The sequence below is a fragment of the Oryctolagus cuniculus genome, chromosome 2 (genome assembly GCF_964237555.1).
Source record: "Oryctolagus cuniculus chromosome 2, mOryCun1.1, whole genome shotgun sequence".
Lineage (NCBI taxonomy): Eukaryota > Metazoa > Chordata > Mammalia > Lagomorpha > Leporidae > Oryctolagus > Oryctolagus cuniculus.
In genome coordinates this window covers 2398127-2413998 of record NC_091433.1, presented here as the reverse complement: position 1 = coordinate 2413998, position 15872 = coordinate 2398127, and the positions used below count along the sequence as shown (strand labels likewise).

Here is a 15872-nt window from a genome sequence, read left to right as displayed (position 1 = left end):
TGCACAGCACTGACCACGCCCTCCTGAGCCCGGCTGTCTGGCCCGTCTCCCACCCGCGTTCCTGGGGGACAAGGGTGCAGCCTGTGTCGGCGGAGTGCCTCCTGCAGAAGCAGCGGCTGCATGGGCAGTGCCCTGTGGGTGCACCGGGCGTGGCCAGCAGCACGCATGCCACAAAGGGCAGGGAGACGGCAAGGAAGGACCGGGGAAATGGGCCAGGTGGGTGGGAAAGGAAGAAGCGGGCTGCTAGCCGAAGGGTCCGACCACAGGCGGCCAGTGCAAAGGGGTCACGGGTCAAGAAGGAGGCACTGGGGCTGGTGCTATGGCATAAAGCCGCCGCCTGCAGTGCCGGCATCCCATATGAGCACCGGTTCTAGTCCCAGCTGCTCCACTTCCGACCCAGCTCTCTGCTGTGGCCTGGGGGAGCAGTGGAAGATGGCACTGCTGGGGAGACCCGGAAGAAGCTCCTGGCTCCTGGCTTCCGATCGGCCCAGCTCTGGCCGTTGCAGCCATTTGGGGAGTGAACCAGCGGATGGAAGACCTTTCTGTCTCTCTCCCTCTCTCTCTGCCTCTCTGGAACTCTGCCTTTCAAATAAATAAATAAATCTTTAAAGAAAACAAGCAAAGGAGGAGGAGGAAGGGGAGGCATCATCAGGGTGGCCAGAACTGCTGGCGGATCCCACAGCGGGAGGCTGGCCCGTGAGGAAAACAGCAGGTTCCACAGCCGTGGCCCCCCTGCCACGCGTGCCGGGCCGGGTCGGTCCCTCGGCGGGGCTGACGGCGGCCTGCGTCTTGCCTCTCAAGCCCCGTCTCCTCACCCCGCGTGAGGCGGCCCGCGTGTCTCGGCGGCGCTCCACGCGTGTCGCCCGCTGCGGCCCCGCCCACGCACCTGGCTGGCAGGGTCATAGTGGGCCGTCGTGCGGATGGCCTTGGTGTTGCTCCCATGGCTCAGTTCCGTCAGCGCGAAACATCCAAAAATCTAAACGCCGAAGCACGGACAGCGTGAGTCGAAGGGCCCGCTGTGGTGCTGGGACCGCGGGCCACCCCGCGCTGAGGCCGAGGCTGGGCCTGACCGCAGAGCAGCGTGAGCGGCCGCGTCCTCCACACGCCGGGCGCCGAGCTCACCTCCATGCTGAAGAGCTGCTGAAGGTACCTGAAGTGTCGTTCTGAACCAGAGTTGTAGACCGCTGACCCGAAAATCTGCAGAGATCACGCGTCCGGGAGCAGGTGCGGGGGGGCCCGGAGCCCGCCACGCGCTCGCGTCCCCACCGCCCGGCAGCCCGGGTCCCCGGCCCGGCAGCTTACGTCACACCGAGTTGCCTGGGACTCAGGATGCCTTCAGAGTCCCGGGGCGTGGCCGGGAGCCGGGAGAGGAGGCCGAGGATAGAGCCCAGCACCCGCAGGGCACGCACGCAGCCGGGGCACCGGGGAGGGCGGGGAACCGTGACCTCCCCCCGCCCCGCTGCCCCGCGACTCTGGATGTCTGTGCTGGGAGCGGCCTTGCCCGGGGCTTGTGCGAGGCCTTGTGGGTGCAAACCCGCACAGACAGCTGGGAAATCGGACTTCCCACCCGGAGCTCCCAGGCCCTGCGTATTTTACACGCGTGGTCTCCCAGACCGCGCGGCAGCCCGCCGCACTCACCAGCAGGTGCAGCAGGCACTTGGCGGCCAGGGACCAGTCGTACATGCCCAGGCAGTGGACCAGTGCCAGCACCTTCAGGGGGCTCCGCAGCAGGTCCTCGGCGCCCAGGAAGTCGTGCTCGAAGACCCGCTTGCAGCGCAGGAAGGTGAGCTCCCGGTACCGCTCCAAGGGCAGGGCGGCTCCGGGGCGGCGGGCAAACAGCGGGTCCCCCTCCAGGGCCGAGAAGACAGATTTCTGAAAACGCAGGAGACGGAGACGCTGACGCCCGGGCCGGGGACGCGGCTCCCGAGGCCGTGGGCTGCCGAGACTCACGGCCTCACCCGCGCGCCCGGGGGTGGGAACCGAAGCCGGTGATGCGTCTGGAAGTGGGGCCTTGGGGGGATGGGACCAGGCCGTCAGGGGGAGCCCCCTCGCAGAGACCACTGTGGCCAGCACCTGCCCTCCAGGTGCCCCCGGGTAGGGTGCGGTCAGGGAGAGAGCCTGCCGCTGTCACCGGGACGGCTCTCGGCAGTGCTGTTGCGCCTTGACCAGGGCCACGCCTCTGTCCCCACGTGCCCCCATTACACGCCAGGGACCTGGGCCCTGTCCCCTTCCGCATCTTGCAGCACTGCCCGCCTCCTGCTGTACAGCCCCCAAACGAGCTGGAGGAGTGCGTGCAGAGCCCCAGAGCCGCGTCGGCCCGCTGGGCGTATGGGAAGCCAATCACTGGCTCGGCCGTGGGGAGGGGCCTCTGTCACAGGTGCAGGGAGCCGAGAGCAGGGAGGGGCTCTTGCTCCGTTCCCGGGCTCCCGCGGGAGGTGAGGCCGAGTCTGATCCCAAGGCGGAGACCAGCAGTGCCTGCTCCGCTCTGGCTGGGCAGCCGTAGGGGCCAGCGTGCTTCCTGGGCAGCCGTAGGGCCAGCGTGCTTCCTGGGCAGCCGTAGGGCCAGCGCGCTTCCTGGGCAGCTGTAGGGGCCAGCGTGCTTCCTGGGCAGCGGCACAGATGGGCTCTGGTCTGTGTGGAGGGGTGGGCTGCGTGTGACTTTCTGGGATCCAGGCTTGAGGCCCCTGAAAACTGTGTGGATCTACGTGTAGCACAAGGATTCGGCGATCGGGGTGAAAAACAAGCCACGGCCTGCAGGTGGGGGTCGTGCTGGTGAGAGCAGGGGCTGGCAGCGTGGTGCCCACCACGTCCACCCCAGGCACAGCTGTGGTGCCCACCACATCAACCCAAACACAGCCGTGCCCACCATGTCCCCCCCAGGCACAGCCGTGCCCACCACTTCCACCCAGGCACAGCCGTGCCCACCACGTCCACCCCAGGCACAGCCGTGCCCACCACTTCCACCCAGGCACAGCTGTGCCCACCACGTCCACCCCAGGCAAGCCGAGCCCACCACGTCCCCCCCAGGCACAGCCGTGCCCACCACTTCCACCCAGGCACAGCTGTGCCCACCACTTCCACCCAGGCACAGCTGTGCCCACTACGTCCACCCAGGCACAGCCGTGCCCACCACATTCCCCCCAGGCATGGCCATGCTGGGCCCCCCACCTCACGAGCTGAGCTCCACTGAGGACCTAAGACGAGACCCTGGGACGCGACAGGTCTTCACCCGGGGCTGCCGGACCCTCTGGTGGGGAGTCTCCCACACAGCCTCTCTGAAGCCCCCTGTGATTAGACCCGCGGGCTCATGGGAGGCCCCCTGGACGGGGCACGAGCACGCTCCGTCCCCTGCCACGTGACGCCCTGTGCCCCTGACTCCACCAGCAGGACGCCGTCACCGGACTGGTCTGAGAGCTCAGAGAGCCCCTCCCCTTCGCGACGCCGGTAGCCGCAGGTGCTTCACTGTGGTGACACGCAGCCGACTGCCCGAGAAGTGGGGGCGGGAGTGGGTGGTAGTCACAACCGCACCTTCCTGGAAACAGGCGGAGGGGTCGGGAAGTGGGGGCCAGTGAAGCCCAGGCTGCGGGAGGGGCCCCACCCACGCCACACGTGGTTCTGTGCCCGTCCTGAGGCCTGGCGGGCGCTTGGAGGTGAACCGTTTACAGGCAGGGCCACGGCGGAGGTGCGACCAGCCGGGAGGCCCACGTTTACGGTGAGAACCGGGAGCAGGCCGGAGCAGGCCGGAAGGGAGGGAGCGAGGAGAGAGCCTTTTTGGGACACAGGTCGCCGCAGGGGTTCTGGCAGACCAACAGGGCCCGCGTGCCAGGTGCCAGGAACAGAGGCCTGGAGGCACGGCCGAGGCTTCCTGGCAGGCAGGCCCGGTGCGCGGAGCCCCAGGGTGCCCAAGGCTGCCTTGGCTTCGCTCCCTGGGCCCAGCCGCGAGGCACCGGGGCCGCCGTGTGGGCAGCAGGCCTGTCGCGGTGAGGCTGGTTCTGCAGGCCCTCAGGGTGCCGAGCGTTGGGGCATCGGTGCAGCGTCCTGGTTCAGAGGAGAGCCCGGGAGGCCAGCAGGCTGGCTGCACGGGGGAGCCACGTGGGGACCCCAGAGAGGCGGAGGTACTGACCTGGGCGGCCAGGGAGCCAGCAGCCTGCTGGCAGTGCCCTGCGGCCCTGCACCACCCAGACCCCACCACCTCCCCGCCAATCTAACAGGGCTGCAGGCTGGCACGCCCACCCCCCACCACGTCCTCAGCCCACTCCCCTCGTGCAGGAGACCCCAGGATGGCCACGCTTATGACTCGTGGGGACGCCACAGCCCCTGCTACCTCTGCTCCACTTGTACGTTCAGTTAGGGCCCCGCTCGGGGGGGGGGGGCAGTGGAGTTCCAAGAGTGACTGCCGGTGGGAGGGGCTCCGGGGGCAGTCGCCATTCTTTCCCCGCACTCAGGTCTGAGGGTGCACGGCCCCTTTAAACGAATCCTGTCTCCAGTCGCTGCTTCGCACGCTCATCTCCCGCACACTCAAGGATTTGTAGGAAACCCAGCGTGGCCGTGGCCGTGGCCGTGGCCGTGGTCCTGGCCGGGGCTGGGGCTGTATCACTGCCAGCAACGTGAAATGCCCTCCAGGGAAAGCCTCAGAGGGGGCCAGGGAGAGACGGGGGGGGGGAGGCAGGGAGAGACCTGTGGGGGGGCAGGGAGAGACCTGTCTCAGAGGGGCCCAGGGAAAGACCTGTCGGCGGGGGGGAGGGGCCCAGGGAGAGACCTGTCTCAGAGGGGGGCCCAGGGAGAGACCTGTCTCAGAGGGACCCAGGGAGAGACCTGTCTCAGAGGGACCCAGGGAGAGACCTGTGGGGGGGGGTTTCAGGGGTGAACATTTTCCCACACACTCAGGGGTCAGGGCCCAAGGGCCTCACGTTTGTGGTACTACAAGGGTGACGGGGTTCAGAGGGGCTGGACTGGCCCGGGGCGTCAGGGTGGGGGCTGTGACCGCGCCCTGGTGGCTTCCTGGAGGCCACATGGACCCACACACTCCCCGCGTGACCGCGCCCTGGTGGCTCCCTGCGCGGCCACGTGGACCCACACACTCCCCGCGTGACCGCGCCCTGGTGGCTCCCTGCGCGGCCACGTGGACCCACACACTCCCCGCGTGACCGCGTCCTGGTGGCTCCCTGGAGGCCACGTGGACCCACACACTCCCCACGTGAGCGCGCCCTGGTGGCTCCGTGTGGCCACGTGGACCCACACACTCCCCGCGTGACCATGCCCTGGTGGCTCCCTGCGCAGCCACGTGGACACACACACTCCCTGTGTGACTGCGCCCTGGTGGCTCCCTGTGCGGCCATGTGGACCCACACACTCCCCGTGTGACTGCGCCCTGGTGGCTCCCTGCGCGGCCACGTGGACCCACACACTCCCCACGTGACCGCGCCCTGGTGGCTCTGTGTGGCCACGTGGACCCACACACTCCCCGCGTGACCGCGTCCTGGTGGCTCCCTGCGCGGCCACGTGGACCCACACACTCCCCACGTGAGTGCGCCCTGGTGGCTCCCTGCGTGGCCAGGTGGACCCACACACTCCCTGTCACGCCGGTGAGGCCTGAGCCCGTTCTGCACTGCACAGGAGGCCGTGGCCAGAGGCCCGGCTGACGGCGGCCACTGTGTCCGTCTGAGCCTTCCCTCCCTGAAGTTAGCTGCCATGGGTGAGGGTCCCCGGGGACCCCCGAAGATGAGGATGGCTCCGGGGGAGGGGCTGGGGAGCTCATGCCTGCACTCCTGGCGGGTCAGAGAGGAGGCCCCTGCTGGGGACCCCTGGGCAGCCTGCACCCGGCACTCACCTTGAAACGCAGCGTGTCCTCGCCGTCCCAGAACAGCGCCAGCTGCCTCCAGTTAAAGGACGCCCGGGCCCGGTACTCTTGGAGGGGCCCCCGGGGCAGGGCGGGCAGCAGAGCGTCAGCGCCGGCTTCCGCCGTGGGAGCCATAGTGCAACCGACCTGCAAGAACACACGGCCGGTCAGGGAGTCCGTCCCGTCCCGTCCCGTCCGCCCCACGGACCCCTGCACGCCCAGCGCCGTGTCACAGTGCGAGGAAAATGGGCCCTTGCTCCAGGAGGACGGCGGAGTTCCAAGAGCCATGGCTGGGGGGCCGGCACCTGCTCCCCAAAGACCACGTGAGGCGAACTCCCCTCCACTCCGGAACACAGGCTGGCCAGGGGACAGGCGAGGCGAGGGCCGGCCGGGGCTGTGGCCGGGCGCTGAGGCAAACGGCAGCACCAAGCCGGGGCTCGTGGGTCCCGGGGCGTGGGAGGCTTGTCCCGCACTGCCACGGCCTTGCCCACAGCACCTGACCCAGCTCCGGAGAAACCAAACCCAGGGCCCAGGAAGCTTCAGCTCGGGGGACCGGCCACAGCCTTCCTCTTGGTCTCCACCAGCCAAAGTGGGGGCCCTCACCACAGAACCGTCCCAGAACCGTCCCGGTGTGTGGGCTCGCCAGGGCACCTGACAGCAGTGGCCTGCAACCCCAGGCCCCCGGGAGCCCGGGGGGCCGAGCCCCAGAGCGGACCCCCAGCTTCACTCCAGAAGACCCAGGGGCCCCTGGGATCCCGGAGTTGACGGCTGCCCCCTCACGACACTGGAGACGGGAGCAGAGGCCCCGCCTAGAGCAGAAGGCAGGGATAACAAGCGATTCGAGCAAGGGAGCGCCACGCAGAAGACAGCAGAGAAACCGGGATAAAAGGCGGCTGAGAAGACCGGCAGAGCTGGCGATCGGGCAGTGGGCTGACCGCGGGAAACCAGAGAAGACGCACGGCCCCAGCAGGCATCGGCGGGGACACTGCTGCCGACGCTAAGGGCATGCCAAGGGCTAGAGGGACTGTCCGGACTGCGGAGTGCCAACAAGCGGCCAAGTTCCCAGGACGCCGCAGCCTCCCAAAACAGACCCAAGGCAGCCCGAAAATCCCAGCAGTCCCCAGGCGGCGGGAGGGTTTGGGTTAGCAATGAAGAGCGCACCCACAGAGAAACAGCCGCGGTCCCCCGAGGGTTCTCCCAGCACCTGGAGAACAGCACCGTTCACAGGCTGATGGCAAACCGGCACAAGGAAGGAAACCCTCCCAGAGGCAAAAGGCTGGCTGGGCCCGGAAACGCTCGGCCAGACTGTGTGAATCCCGCACCAGCAGAAGAGACCGTGAGCCAGGACCGGGGGGCCTATGCCGGGGTGCCCGGCGTCCCGAGCTCTGGGCTCAGCGCACCTAGGAAGAAAGGCTGACGATCCCGGGGACAGGCAGGGCGTCCTGCACGGCAGACGCCCTCACCAGGACTGGGGGGTCCTGGCACCCAAAAGCCCCAGCAGTGCCGCCGCCCCCGGGGTGCCCACAGCCCACACCGGAGTGCCTGGGCGGAGCCCTGGCTGTGCCCGGATCCCAGCTTCCCCCAGCGTGTGCCCTGCTTAGCAGGGAGGCGGCTCAAGCAGTCGGATTCCTGGCACCCGCACGGGACACCAGCGTCCAGTTCCTGACGGACGGCTTCCGCCCCACGGCTGTTGTGTGGGCGCTCAGAGTGTGACCGCGGGATGGCAGCTCTCTCTGCGTCTCTGTGTATCGCACTGCCTCTCAAATAAATAAAAAGTTAAATAATAAACCCGGGGCCGGCACTGTGGCACAGCAGGTAAGCTGCGGCCTCCGGCACCAGCATTCCCTATAGACACAGGTTCAAGTCCCGACTGCTCCACTTCTGACCCAGCTCCTTGTTAATGTGCCTAGGAAAGCAGCAGAAGCTGGCCCACGTCCATGGGCCCCTGCCACTCATGTGTGAGACCCGGAAGAAGCCCCTGGTGCCTGGATTCATGCTGGCCCAGCTCTGGCCCTGCAGCCATTTGGAGAGTGAGCCAGTGGATGGAAGACCTCTCTCTCTCTCTAACTTGGAATTTCATATAAATAAATAGATTTCTTTTTTGACAGGCAGAGTGGACAGTGAGAGAGAGAGACAGAGAGAAAGGTCTTCCTTTGCCGTTGGTTCACCCTCCAATGGCAGCTGCGGACGGCGCACCGCGCTGATCCGATGGCAGGAGCCAGGTGCTTCTCCTGGTCTCCCATGCGGTGCAGGGCCCAAGCACCTGGGCCATCCTCCACTGCACTCCCGGGCCACAGCAGAGAGCTGGCCTGGAAGAGGGGCAACCGGGACAGAATCCGGCGCCCCGACCGTGACTAGAACCCGGTGTGCCGGCGCCGCAAGGCAGAGGATTAGCCTAGTGAGCCACGGCGCTGGCCAATAAATAGATCTTAACACACACACACACACGTGCACACACACACGTACACACACACAGGAGAGCTGTGCTCACACATGCACACACACAAGGCAGCTACCATTTGTCGGTGTGAAAGGCTGAATTTCCCCCAAGACTAGACCCAGGATAAGGACGTCTGCTCTCACCACCTCCACCCACAGGGCACCGAGGGGCACAGCGGCACGAGGAAGCGCACTGCCCCGTCTGCTTCTCTGTTGACTGACGCCAGGTGGGCGATGGACCCTAAGGAGTCCACCGAAACACCGCTGGATAGGTTAGTGTGGCCGGCCGGCAGGTGCCAGCATGCGCACTCCGTCACTCAGCTGACCAGAGCCCTGTTAGACAGGGCAGCCCGGGGAGCCGACGGGCTGGATCCCACCACCTGAAAGCCTTCGCTGCAAACCACGCCCCCCCCCCCCCCCCCCGTAAAAGGACAGCCCGGTGACAGAACCGGCAAAGGACCGAACACAGCGCGCTCGCCGAAGGTTCGCAGACGGCCCAGCAGCCCACGCGAAGTGCGCGTCTCGCCCTGGGCACTCGGAGAGTGAACCTGCGGGTGGGCGCTCTCCTTCTTACAAATAATAATAGAAAAAAAGGAAAAGAAAACAAAGGGAGAGCACCGTGGGGCACCGCCTCCCGCCCAGCAAGAAGGTACGGCAGGGGCGGGGCTGGAGTCGGGGGCGGGGCCGAGGCGGGGCTGGAGTCGGGGGCGGGGCCGGGGCTGAGCAGAGGCGTGGAGGGTCCGAGGGTGGGGCCTGAGCGGGGGCGGGGCCAGTGCAGCGGGGTGGTCATTCTGGCAAACAGCTGGCCGGCTCCTGCGCTGCGCTCAGGCTCCCTCACAGGTGAGCGCCCGCTCTGGAGAGCTGAAAACCGGAGGGAGCGCCACAGCAGCACCACCCCGACAGCCAGGGGCCCGGCCCGCGCGCGCACGGAGCACTGAGGACCCCGCGGGTGGGCTCCGGAACCCGCACGGAGAGGCGGCAGCAGGTTCCGCGGGTGTCTGAAAGCCACGCGTGCGCAGGATTTCGGATGAGCCGCTCGTGCCGGGTCCCGGCCCCTTCGGGGCGATGCGCACGCACTGGCGCGGCGGCGGCACAGCCCTGACCTGTGGCTGCAGGGCGAAGCGCTCATCGGGAAAGCAGCCTTCAAAGGACAAGGCAGAGCCCGCGCTGCGGACAGGGGCGGGCGCGGCGTCTGGCTCGGGTGGAGGCGCCGTGCTGCACACCGGGGTGCCGGGGTACGCCTCCTGGCTCCGACTCCTGACTCGCTTCCTGCCAACGCAGACCAGGGAGGCCGTGGTGACGGCTCCAAGAGTTGGGGTCCTGACACCACATGGAAAAACTGGATTGACGGGGGCTGGCGCTGTGGCGTAGCAGGTAAAGCCGCTGTCTGTGGTACTGGCATCCCATATGGGCACTGGTTCAAGACCTGGCTGCTCCAGTTCCCTGATAATGGCCTGGAAAAGCAGTGGAGGATGGCCCAAGCCCTTGGGCCCCTGCACCCACATGGGAGACCTGAAAGAAGCTCCTGGCTCCTGGCTTCCGCCTGGTCCAGCTCTAACTCTGTCTTTCAAATAAGAAATTAAATCTTTAAAAAAATTCTCCCACTCTGGGGTCTGAGAAAGAAAGAGAAAGCAAGCCAGCCTGGATTGAGTGTCCCCCTCCCAGCTCCGGCCCGGCCGGGCCGAGCAGCCGGCAGGCACCCGGGCAGTGAACCAGTGGATGCAAGCTCTCTGTCTCTGAAACAAAGTAATTCCAGAGGAAGCCCCGTGTCTTTCTGGATTTGTCCACACGTGGCCTCCCCGCACTCCGCCCACCATCCAGTCCAGGCCCAGGGGCGCGCCTGGCTCTGGCCGGACACTGAACGCAGGCCCGGCCGCCCCAGCCTGTCCCGGCCGCCAGCCTCGCACCCACGGCGCCCTTTAACTCCTCTCTGCCCCATGAACTCCGGCACAGCGACCGCGAGCGCCGAGCGAGCAGCCTGTGCAGCCAAGGGCACGCAGCAGCTACAAGGGCTCCACAAGCCCAGGTACCGACGACGGGCAGGAGACCAGCGCCTCTCGGGGTGAAAGACTCCCCAGGGTCACGCGTCTGCTCTGGCAGCGCGCACCCCAAACCCCGCGGCCCCAGGACGAGCGAGGGCAGCGGCCCGAGCAGGGTGGCTGTGGGGGCGGTGGCCTGGCACGCACCCGCGCTGCGCCGGACACCACAGCAGGAGCTGGCCCGGGGGTGGTCAGGCTGCCGCCACAGTCCCGGGAGGCCCCGACACCAGACCCCACCCGCCCCGTGCCACCCTCGGGCGCAGGCAGCGCCTCACACGGAGTCCCCTGCGACCAGAGGTCAAGGTCCACCGCGGCGGCCGCGCGCGTCCTCGCGTCCGAGCCCTCGGGGGACAAAGCCTCGCCGGCCTCCCCCGCTCCCGCCCCCGGCACCGCGCGCCCTGCCCTCGCCCCGACCTCCGGGTTCCTCGGTCCGCGGCGGTGCGCCGTCCCGCACACAGCAGGCGCTCGGCGCGGGTCCGTCTGGGCGGCCGCCGCCGACTCCCGCACGCTCAGCCTCGGAGCGCCCCCTCCCGGCCTCCTTCCGCTGTGGGCGGGGCCGGGCGCGCTCCTCTGACGTCATCGCGCCGCCCCCGTCGCCTAGCAACGGCGGACGCCTTCGCCGCGGGCGCGTGCAGCCTGGCCGCCTGCACCGCGCCGGGGTCTCCAGGCGACAGGCCCGGGACGCACTGCAGGGAACTCCGCCCCTCCCATGCCGGTCTGCTCACCTGCTGCCCCAGGATGCCCCGGGGCCCCCGTGGCCACGGCGGACGTGCAGTGATGGACGTCTGTCCCAGAGGTCGTCATGGGCACGGAATCCCGCCCCTGCAGCTCGCTCGTACAAGTTGTATGGAATAATTGGGGCGCCACCCCCTACCCAATACAAGGGGGCAGCCAAAGCGGGGTGCTCCCGGTTCCGCTTGAGCTGCCCCGTGAATGCCAGCTCTGGTCTCCCTGAGTGGGCGCTGCTCCGGCTCATGCGCTCGTCTGTGCCTCTGCTTGGAATTCTCACAGAGACAAGCAGGTGGACTACGTCCCCCTGGGGGCCCGGTGCACCCCGGGGACGGGGACACCCAGGGCTGCCTGAGGCCCAGGGAGGCGTCCTCGCGGGGAGTGCGTGCGCGTGTTCAGGGGCTTTCGTGAGCATTTCTCGTTTCCCCCACCGAGGCCTCCCGACTCCGATTTGTGGGTGACAGAAGGGAGTCCGCTGTGGTGGTGCAGGAATGAGGGGAGTTAACGCGCAGACCCCTGGGGAGGCCCGGGAGCTGCAGGTGCAGGTGTGGGGGCGGGGAGCTGAAAGATCTCATCATGTTGTGAAATGCAGGTGAAGACAGCTGGGGACACCGGCGGGCTCCCTCGCACCTGCCCTGCCCGCCCGGGGCTCCGTGGGTTTGGGCCCGGTGCCTTCCCCGTGGAGTTCCCTGGGTTCTTGACTGGCTTTGACGTCGTCGTGCCCAGCTGTGACGCCAGCTTCACATCGGGACCACCTTCTGCGCATCCCGCTCCTGGCCGTGGCCCGCCCCCTCGTGGGCCTCAGAGCCCTGGGGGCCTGTGTGATAGGAGACCTGGCTGCACATCTCTGCATGGAGACAGGTCGGGGGTGGAGCGGTGGGCGGAGTGCAAGGGGCCTCGCTGTCCTTGGGGCTGTGTGGCTGCAGCCGGTGGAGGGAGATGGAGGGGAAAGAATGGGAGCTTATGGTGACCCCGCTTCCTGGTAAGCCTGCCGGAGCAGCGGACGGGGCCATGGCACCCTGGCCTGAACCGTGCGGGGTGGGGCTGCTCCTTAGGAACCCTGCAGCTCTGCCGCCTGCTGCTGCCGGTTCCAACCTCCGTCCCCTTCCCCGCTGGCCGTCGTGTGGGCCCTCTGGCTGAGCGCCTCTGCTGATCTCTGCGGTGTTAGGGGATGGTTCCAGTCTGTCTCCCAGGGACCCGCGTGCCGGGAACCTGGGTCCCAGTGAGGCTGTGTGGGGAGGTGGTGGGCTCAGAGGGTGAGGGAGGTGGCCCTGGGCCCCCCGGCCCCACGCCTCAGCCTGGGCCTTCTCGCCGCCGCCTGGCCCAGCCGCCTCGGGCTGGGGCAGCTGTGCCTTCCAGAGTGGCAGCCTTGTGACACACTCCCTGGTCACGGTGAGTTTTCCCTCAGCGGGTGCCAGCGAGGGCAAGAGTGTGGGATAAACCAGTACAAACCAGCCAGGCTCTTCCCGTGCCAGCCCTGGCGGGGGGGGGGGGGGGGGCAGCAAACACAGCTTCAGCCATCAGAAGGAAACAAAGCATGCCGGCGAGCTGCGGGGGGAGCTGTCGGGGGTGGGGGACTGCCTGCTGGGGGTGGGGCTGCCTGCCGGGGTGGGGGAGCCCCGCCTGGGGAGGGGACATTTCAGGCGGTTCTTTGGAAAAAAATTCATTTATGTATGTATCTGAAAGAGCATCAAAGATGGGGGGAGGGGGAGAGAGAGAAAGGGGTCTTCCATCTACTGGTTCACGGCTCCAATGGCCAGGGCTGGGCCAAGCCAAAGCCGGGAGCCAGGAGCTCCACCCCGGCCTCCCAGGCAGATGTCAGGCCCTGTCTACTGCCTTCCAGGAGCGGTAGCAGGAAGTTGAGTCAGCAGCCGGGCCGGCGCTGGGGCCTGGCAGGCTAAGTCTCTGCCTGCGGCGCTGGCATCCCACAGGGGCGCCAGTTCCTGTTCCCATCCAGCCCTCTGCTATGGCCTGGGAAAGCGGCAGAAGATGGCCCCTGCACCCACATGGGAGACCCAGGAGAAGCTCCTGGCTTCAGATCAGCCCAGCTCCAGCCACTGGGGAGTGAACCAGGGGATGGAAAACCTGTCACTGTCTCTCCCTCTCTCTGTAACTCCATCTCTCAAATAAACACATCTTTAAAAAAAAAATTAAAAAGAGCAGCTGGGACTCAGACCGGTGCTCCTATATGGGATGCCGGCATTGCAAGCAGGGCCCTACCTTAACCCGCGGTGCCGAGACACCAGCCTCCGGTGACCTGAGCGAGAAAACACCCAGGGAAAGCCCTCAGGTGGACGCCCGCTGGGCCAGACGGAAGAGCACGGAGGCCTTGCAGCAGCCGCCGCGCAGCAGGGCAGTGAGGCTGGGCTGGCAGGCAGGCGCCCGGCCGCGAGGGGTGGCAGGGGAGGCAGGAGCCAGCAGGCAGGTGAGCGGGACTCGCTTCAGCGGGGCGGTTTCCAGGAAGGAGCTGGCAGGATCTCGGGCAGGGACGCCATCCCGTGTCCCGTGTCCCGCCGGAGCCTGCAGCCACTCTTCTGTGGGAGGGGCAGAGTCGCGCACTTTCCAGCTCATCACTGGCGTTGTCCTCCATTCTGGACTCAGGCCAGGCCTCCTCCTGCAAAGCGGGCTCTTTCCCGCAGGTTCCGTGGGTGGAAGACGGCTGAGACAGGGACTGGTCCCTTCAAGGTCGCTGTCCTTGTAAGGTGGGGCAGGGAGACGGAGCAGCAGAAACCCAGATGGTTGGCCAGGAATCGGGTCAGTTAGCTCCAGGCTACCTTTTACTGTGTGAAGATTAAGGCAGGGGCCAGAGCTGTGGCATAGTGGGTAAAGCTGCCACCTGGTACAGGCATCCCATATGGGCACCGGTTCAAGTCCCAGCTGCCCCACTTCTGATCCAGCTCTCTGCTATGTCCTGGGAAAGCAGTAGAAGACAGGCCAAGTCCTTGGGCCCTGCACCCACGTGGGAGACCTGGAAGAAGCTCCTGACTTCGGATCAGCTCAGCTCCAGCTGTTGTGGCCAATTGGGGAGTGAACCAGCGGATGGAAGACATCTCTCTGTGTAACTCTTTCAAAATAAATAACCAAATAAATCTTAAAAAAAAAAATGCACTTGTCGGGGGGACTCTCCGACTCCCCCTTGCCGGGGCGGCGAGGCGGCGGGGTGGCCTCTGGTCTGAGCGACTCCAGTCTGATTTTTGCTCTGTTGGGCCCAGAGCACAAGCTCCCTACAGAGTAATGCTGAGGCCACTCCCCGCCCCCGAGACGCTGGCTCTGGGCTCTGTGACCGCTCACTCCAAAGTCTGAGGCCCGCAGGTGCCTGTGATGCGCGGACGGCGTCGGACAGGAAAACCAGTCAGCCGGGGAAGCCGGGGCGCGGGCAGGGGCTGGGCGTCCCGCAAGCTCGGGTTCGCTTACAGAGTGGGGTGTGCACTGCTGTCAGCGTCTGAAGAGCAGCGTGGCGTGTGGCCCCGAGTTACGCTGAGAACCAAGGACACCTCACATGGAGACCGAGTGCGCGGTGATGGCTCTCAGGCGGCCCGGTAGGGGAGCAGCCACATTCCCGCGCATTGGGGCCGACACAAAGCTCACTCCCTCGTCCGCGTGTGTGCCTCCCCGGCCCCTGGCTTCGGGCTCCTCCCTCATGGCCACGGCCAGGTTCACTGCAGGACTCCTGCTGCCTGCAGCCGGCCACAGCACAGCCCCGGGCGGCCCACGGGCAGGGCGGGCGGCGTGAGGGCACAGGCCTGGGGAACCCGGGATGTTTGCTTTTGCTGTAGCCGAGAAACCCGCGTGGACTCCTTGGCTTGCCGCCGTTGGGATTGCGCAACTTGGGTCTCGGGGTGAACGGGAAAAAACCCAAAGCCCTTTGACCCCAGGCCGCGCCGATGAGCAGGAGTGACGTCCGGTGTAGCGCCAGCCCCACAGCACGCCGCGCCCCGGTGAAACCTTGTCCTTGGCTTGGCGACACCGCCAGTGGCAGGTACGTGGGCAGCCGGGAGAAGCCCGAGGCCCGGACTCCCTGGAGGGTTTATACAGGCTGTTTACCTGGGAGACCCCGGCCCTGGGTTTAAGGGAAGGGGCACCCTGGGGGTGCCCGGCCCGTCTCTCCCGTGCCCCACTGCCAGCCTGCATCCTCCTGGCAGAGCGCGGTCCAGCTCCGTGCGATCGTCCTGGCCAAGCACCTGTGCACAGCCAGGCTGTTCTGCGTGGTCTCCGCACGCCCGGTCAGGCTCAGGAGAGGTCACACCGGGTGATGAGCGGTGTCCTTGTTGGAACAGACTCCAGGAGACACAGGGAGGACACTGAGGGGCCAGGGGTGCTGGGCTGCTGGCGACTGGGGGCCGCAGGAGCAGGGACGAGGGTCTCCCCAGAGCCCCCCGGCAGCGCACATGGGCCCAGCGCTCAGCTCCGCGACCCCACAGCGTCCGCCTGTGCTCCCCGGCCCGTGCTGTGGGTCAGCCACGAGGGGCAACGCACGGCCAGTCCTGGCAGCCGCGCTCGGAGCTCGGGGAGGGAGGCCAGCCGGGGCGCGGCGGGCCCAGGCGGCTCTCCGCCGGGGAAGGTCGGCGACACCTAACCCGCAGCACCGGCCGCTTCTGGAACGCTTGTCTGCATTCCCTTTAAAGGCAGAGGGACAGGCGCCTCCCAGGAACGGAGCCAGGCGCCGGGCGCCGCACCCGGGTCCGCACGCGGGAGGCGGGGAGGTGGGCGCGTGAGCGGGCAGCCGGGCGCGGGGGCCGCCGCCTCCCCGGGCGCGTGAGCAGGGAGGTGGGCGCGGGGCCGTGGCCTCCCCGGGCGCGTGAGCAGGGAGGTGGGCGCGGGGCCGT

General features: G+C 67.4%; 2 protein-coding genes across 3 annotated transcripts in view; one reads left to right on the top strand and one right to left on the bottom strand.

Annotated features, from left to right (window-relative positions):
* ACOX3 (acyl-CoA oxidase 3, pristanoyl) overlaps positions 1-10861 on the bottom strand; it is a 39596-nt gene extending 28735 nt beyond the window's left edge. For both annotated transcript variants that reach the window (XM_070069543.1, XM_070069544.1), the window contains exons 1-5: positions 10732-10861; positions 5831-5986; positions 1639-1872; positions 1123-1197; positions 887-976 (exon numbers count right to left, since the gene is read on the bottom strand). In XM_070069543.1, coding sequence (XP_069925644.1) covers positions 887-976; positions 1123-1197; positions 1639-1872; positions 5831-5974 — 543 coding nt within the window. In that variant the 5' untranslated portion in view covers positions 5975-5986; positions 10732-10861. The remainder of the gene's footprint in view (positions 1-886; positions 977-1122; positions 1198-1638; positions 1873-5830; positions 5987-10731) is intronic.
* Positions 1-15872, top strand: part of HTRA3 (HtrA serine peptidase 3) — a 118625-nt gene that overhangs the window by 72638 nt on the left and 30115 nt on the right. The window lies entirely within an intron of this gene.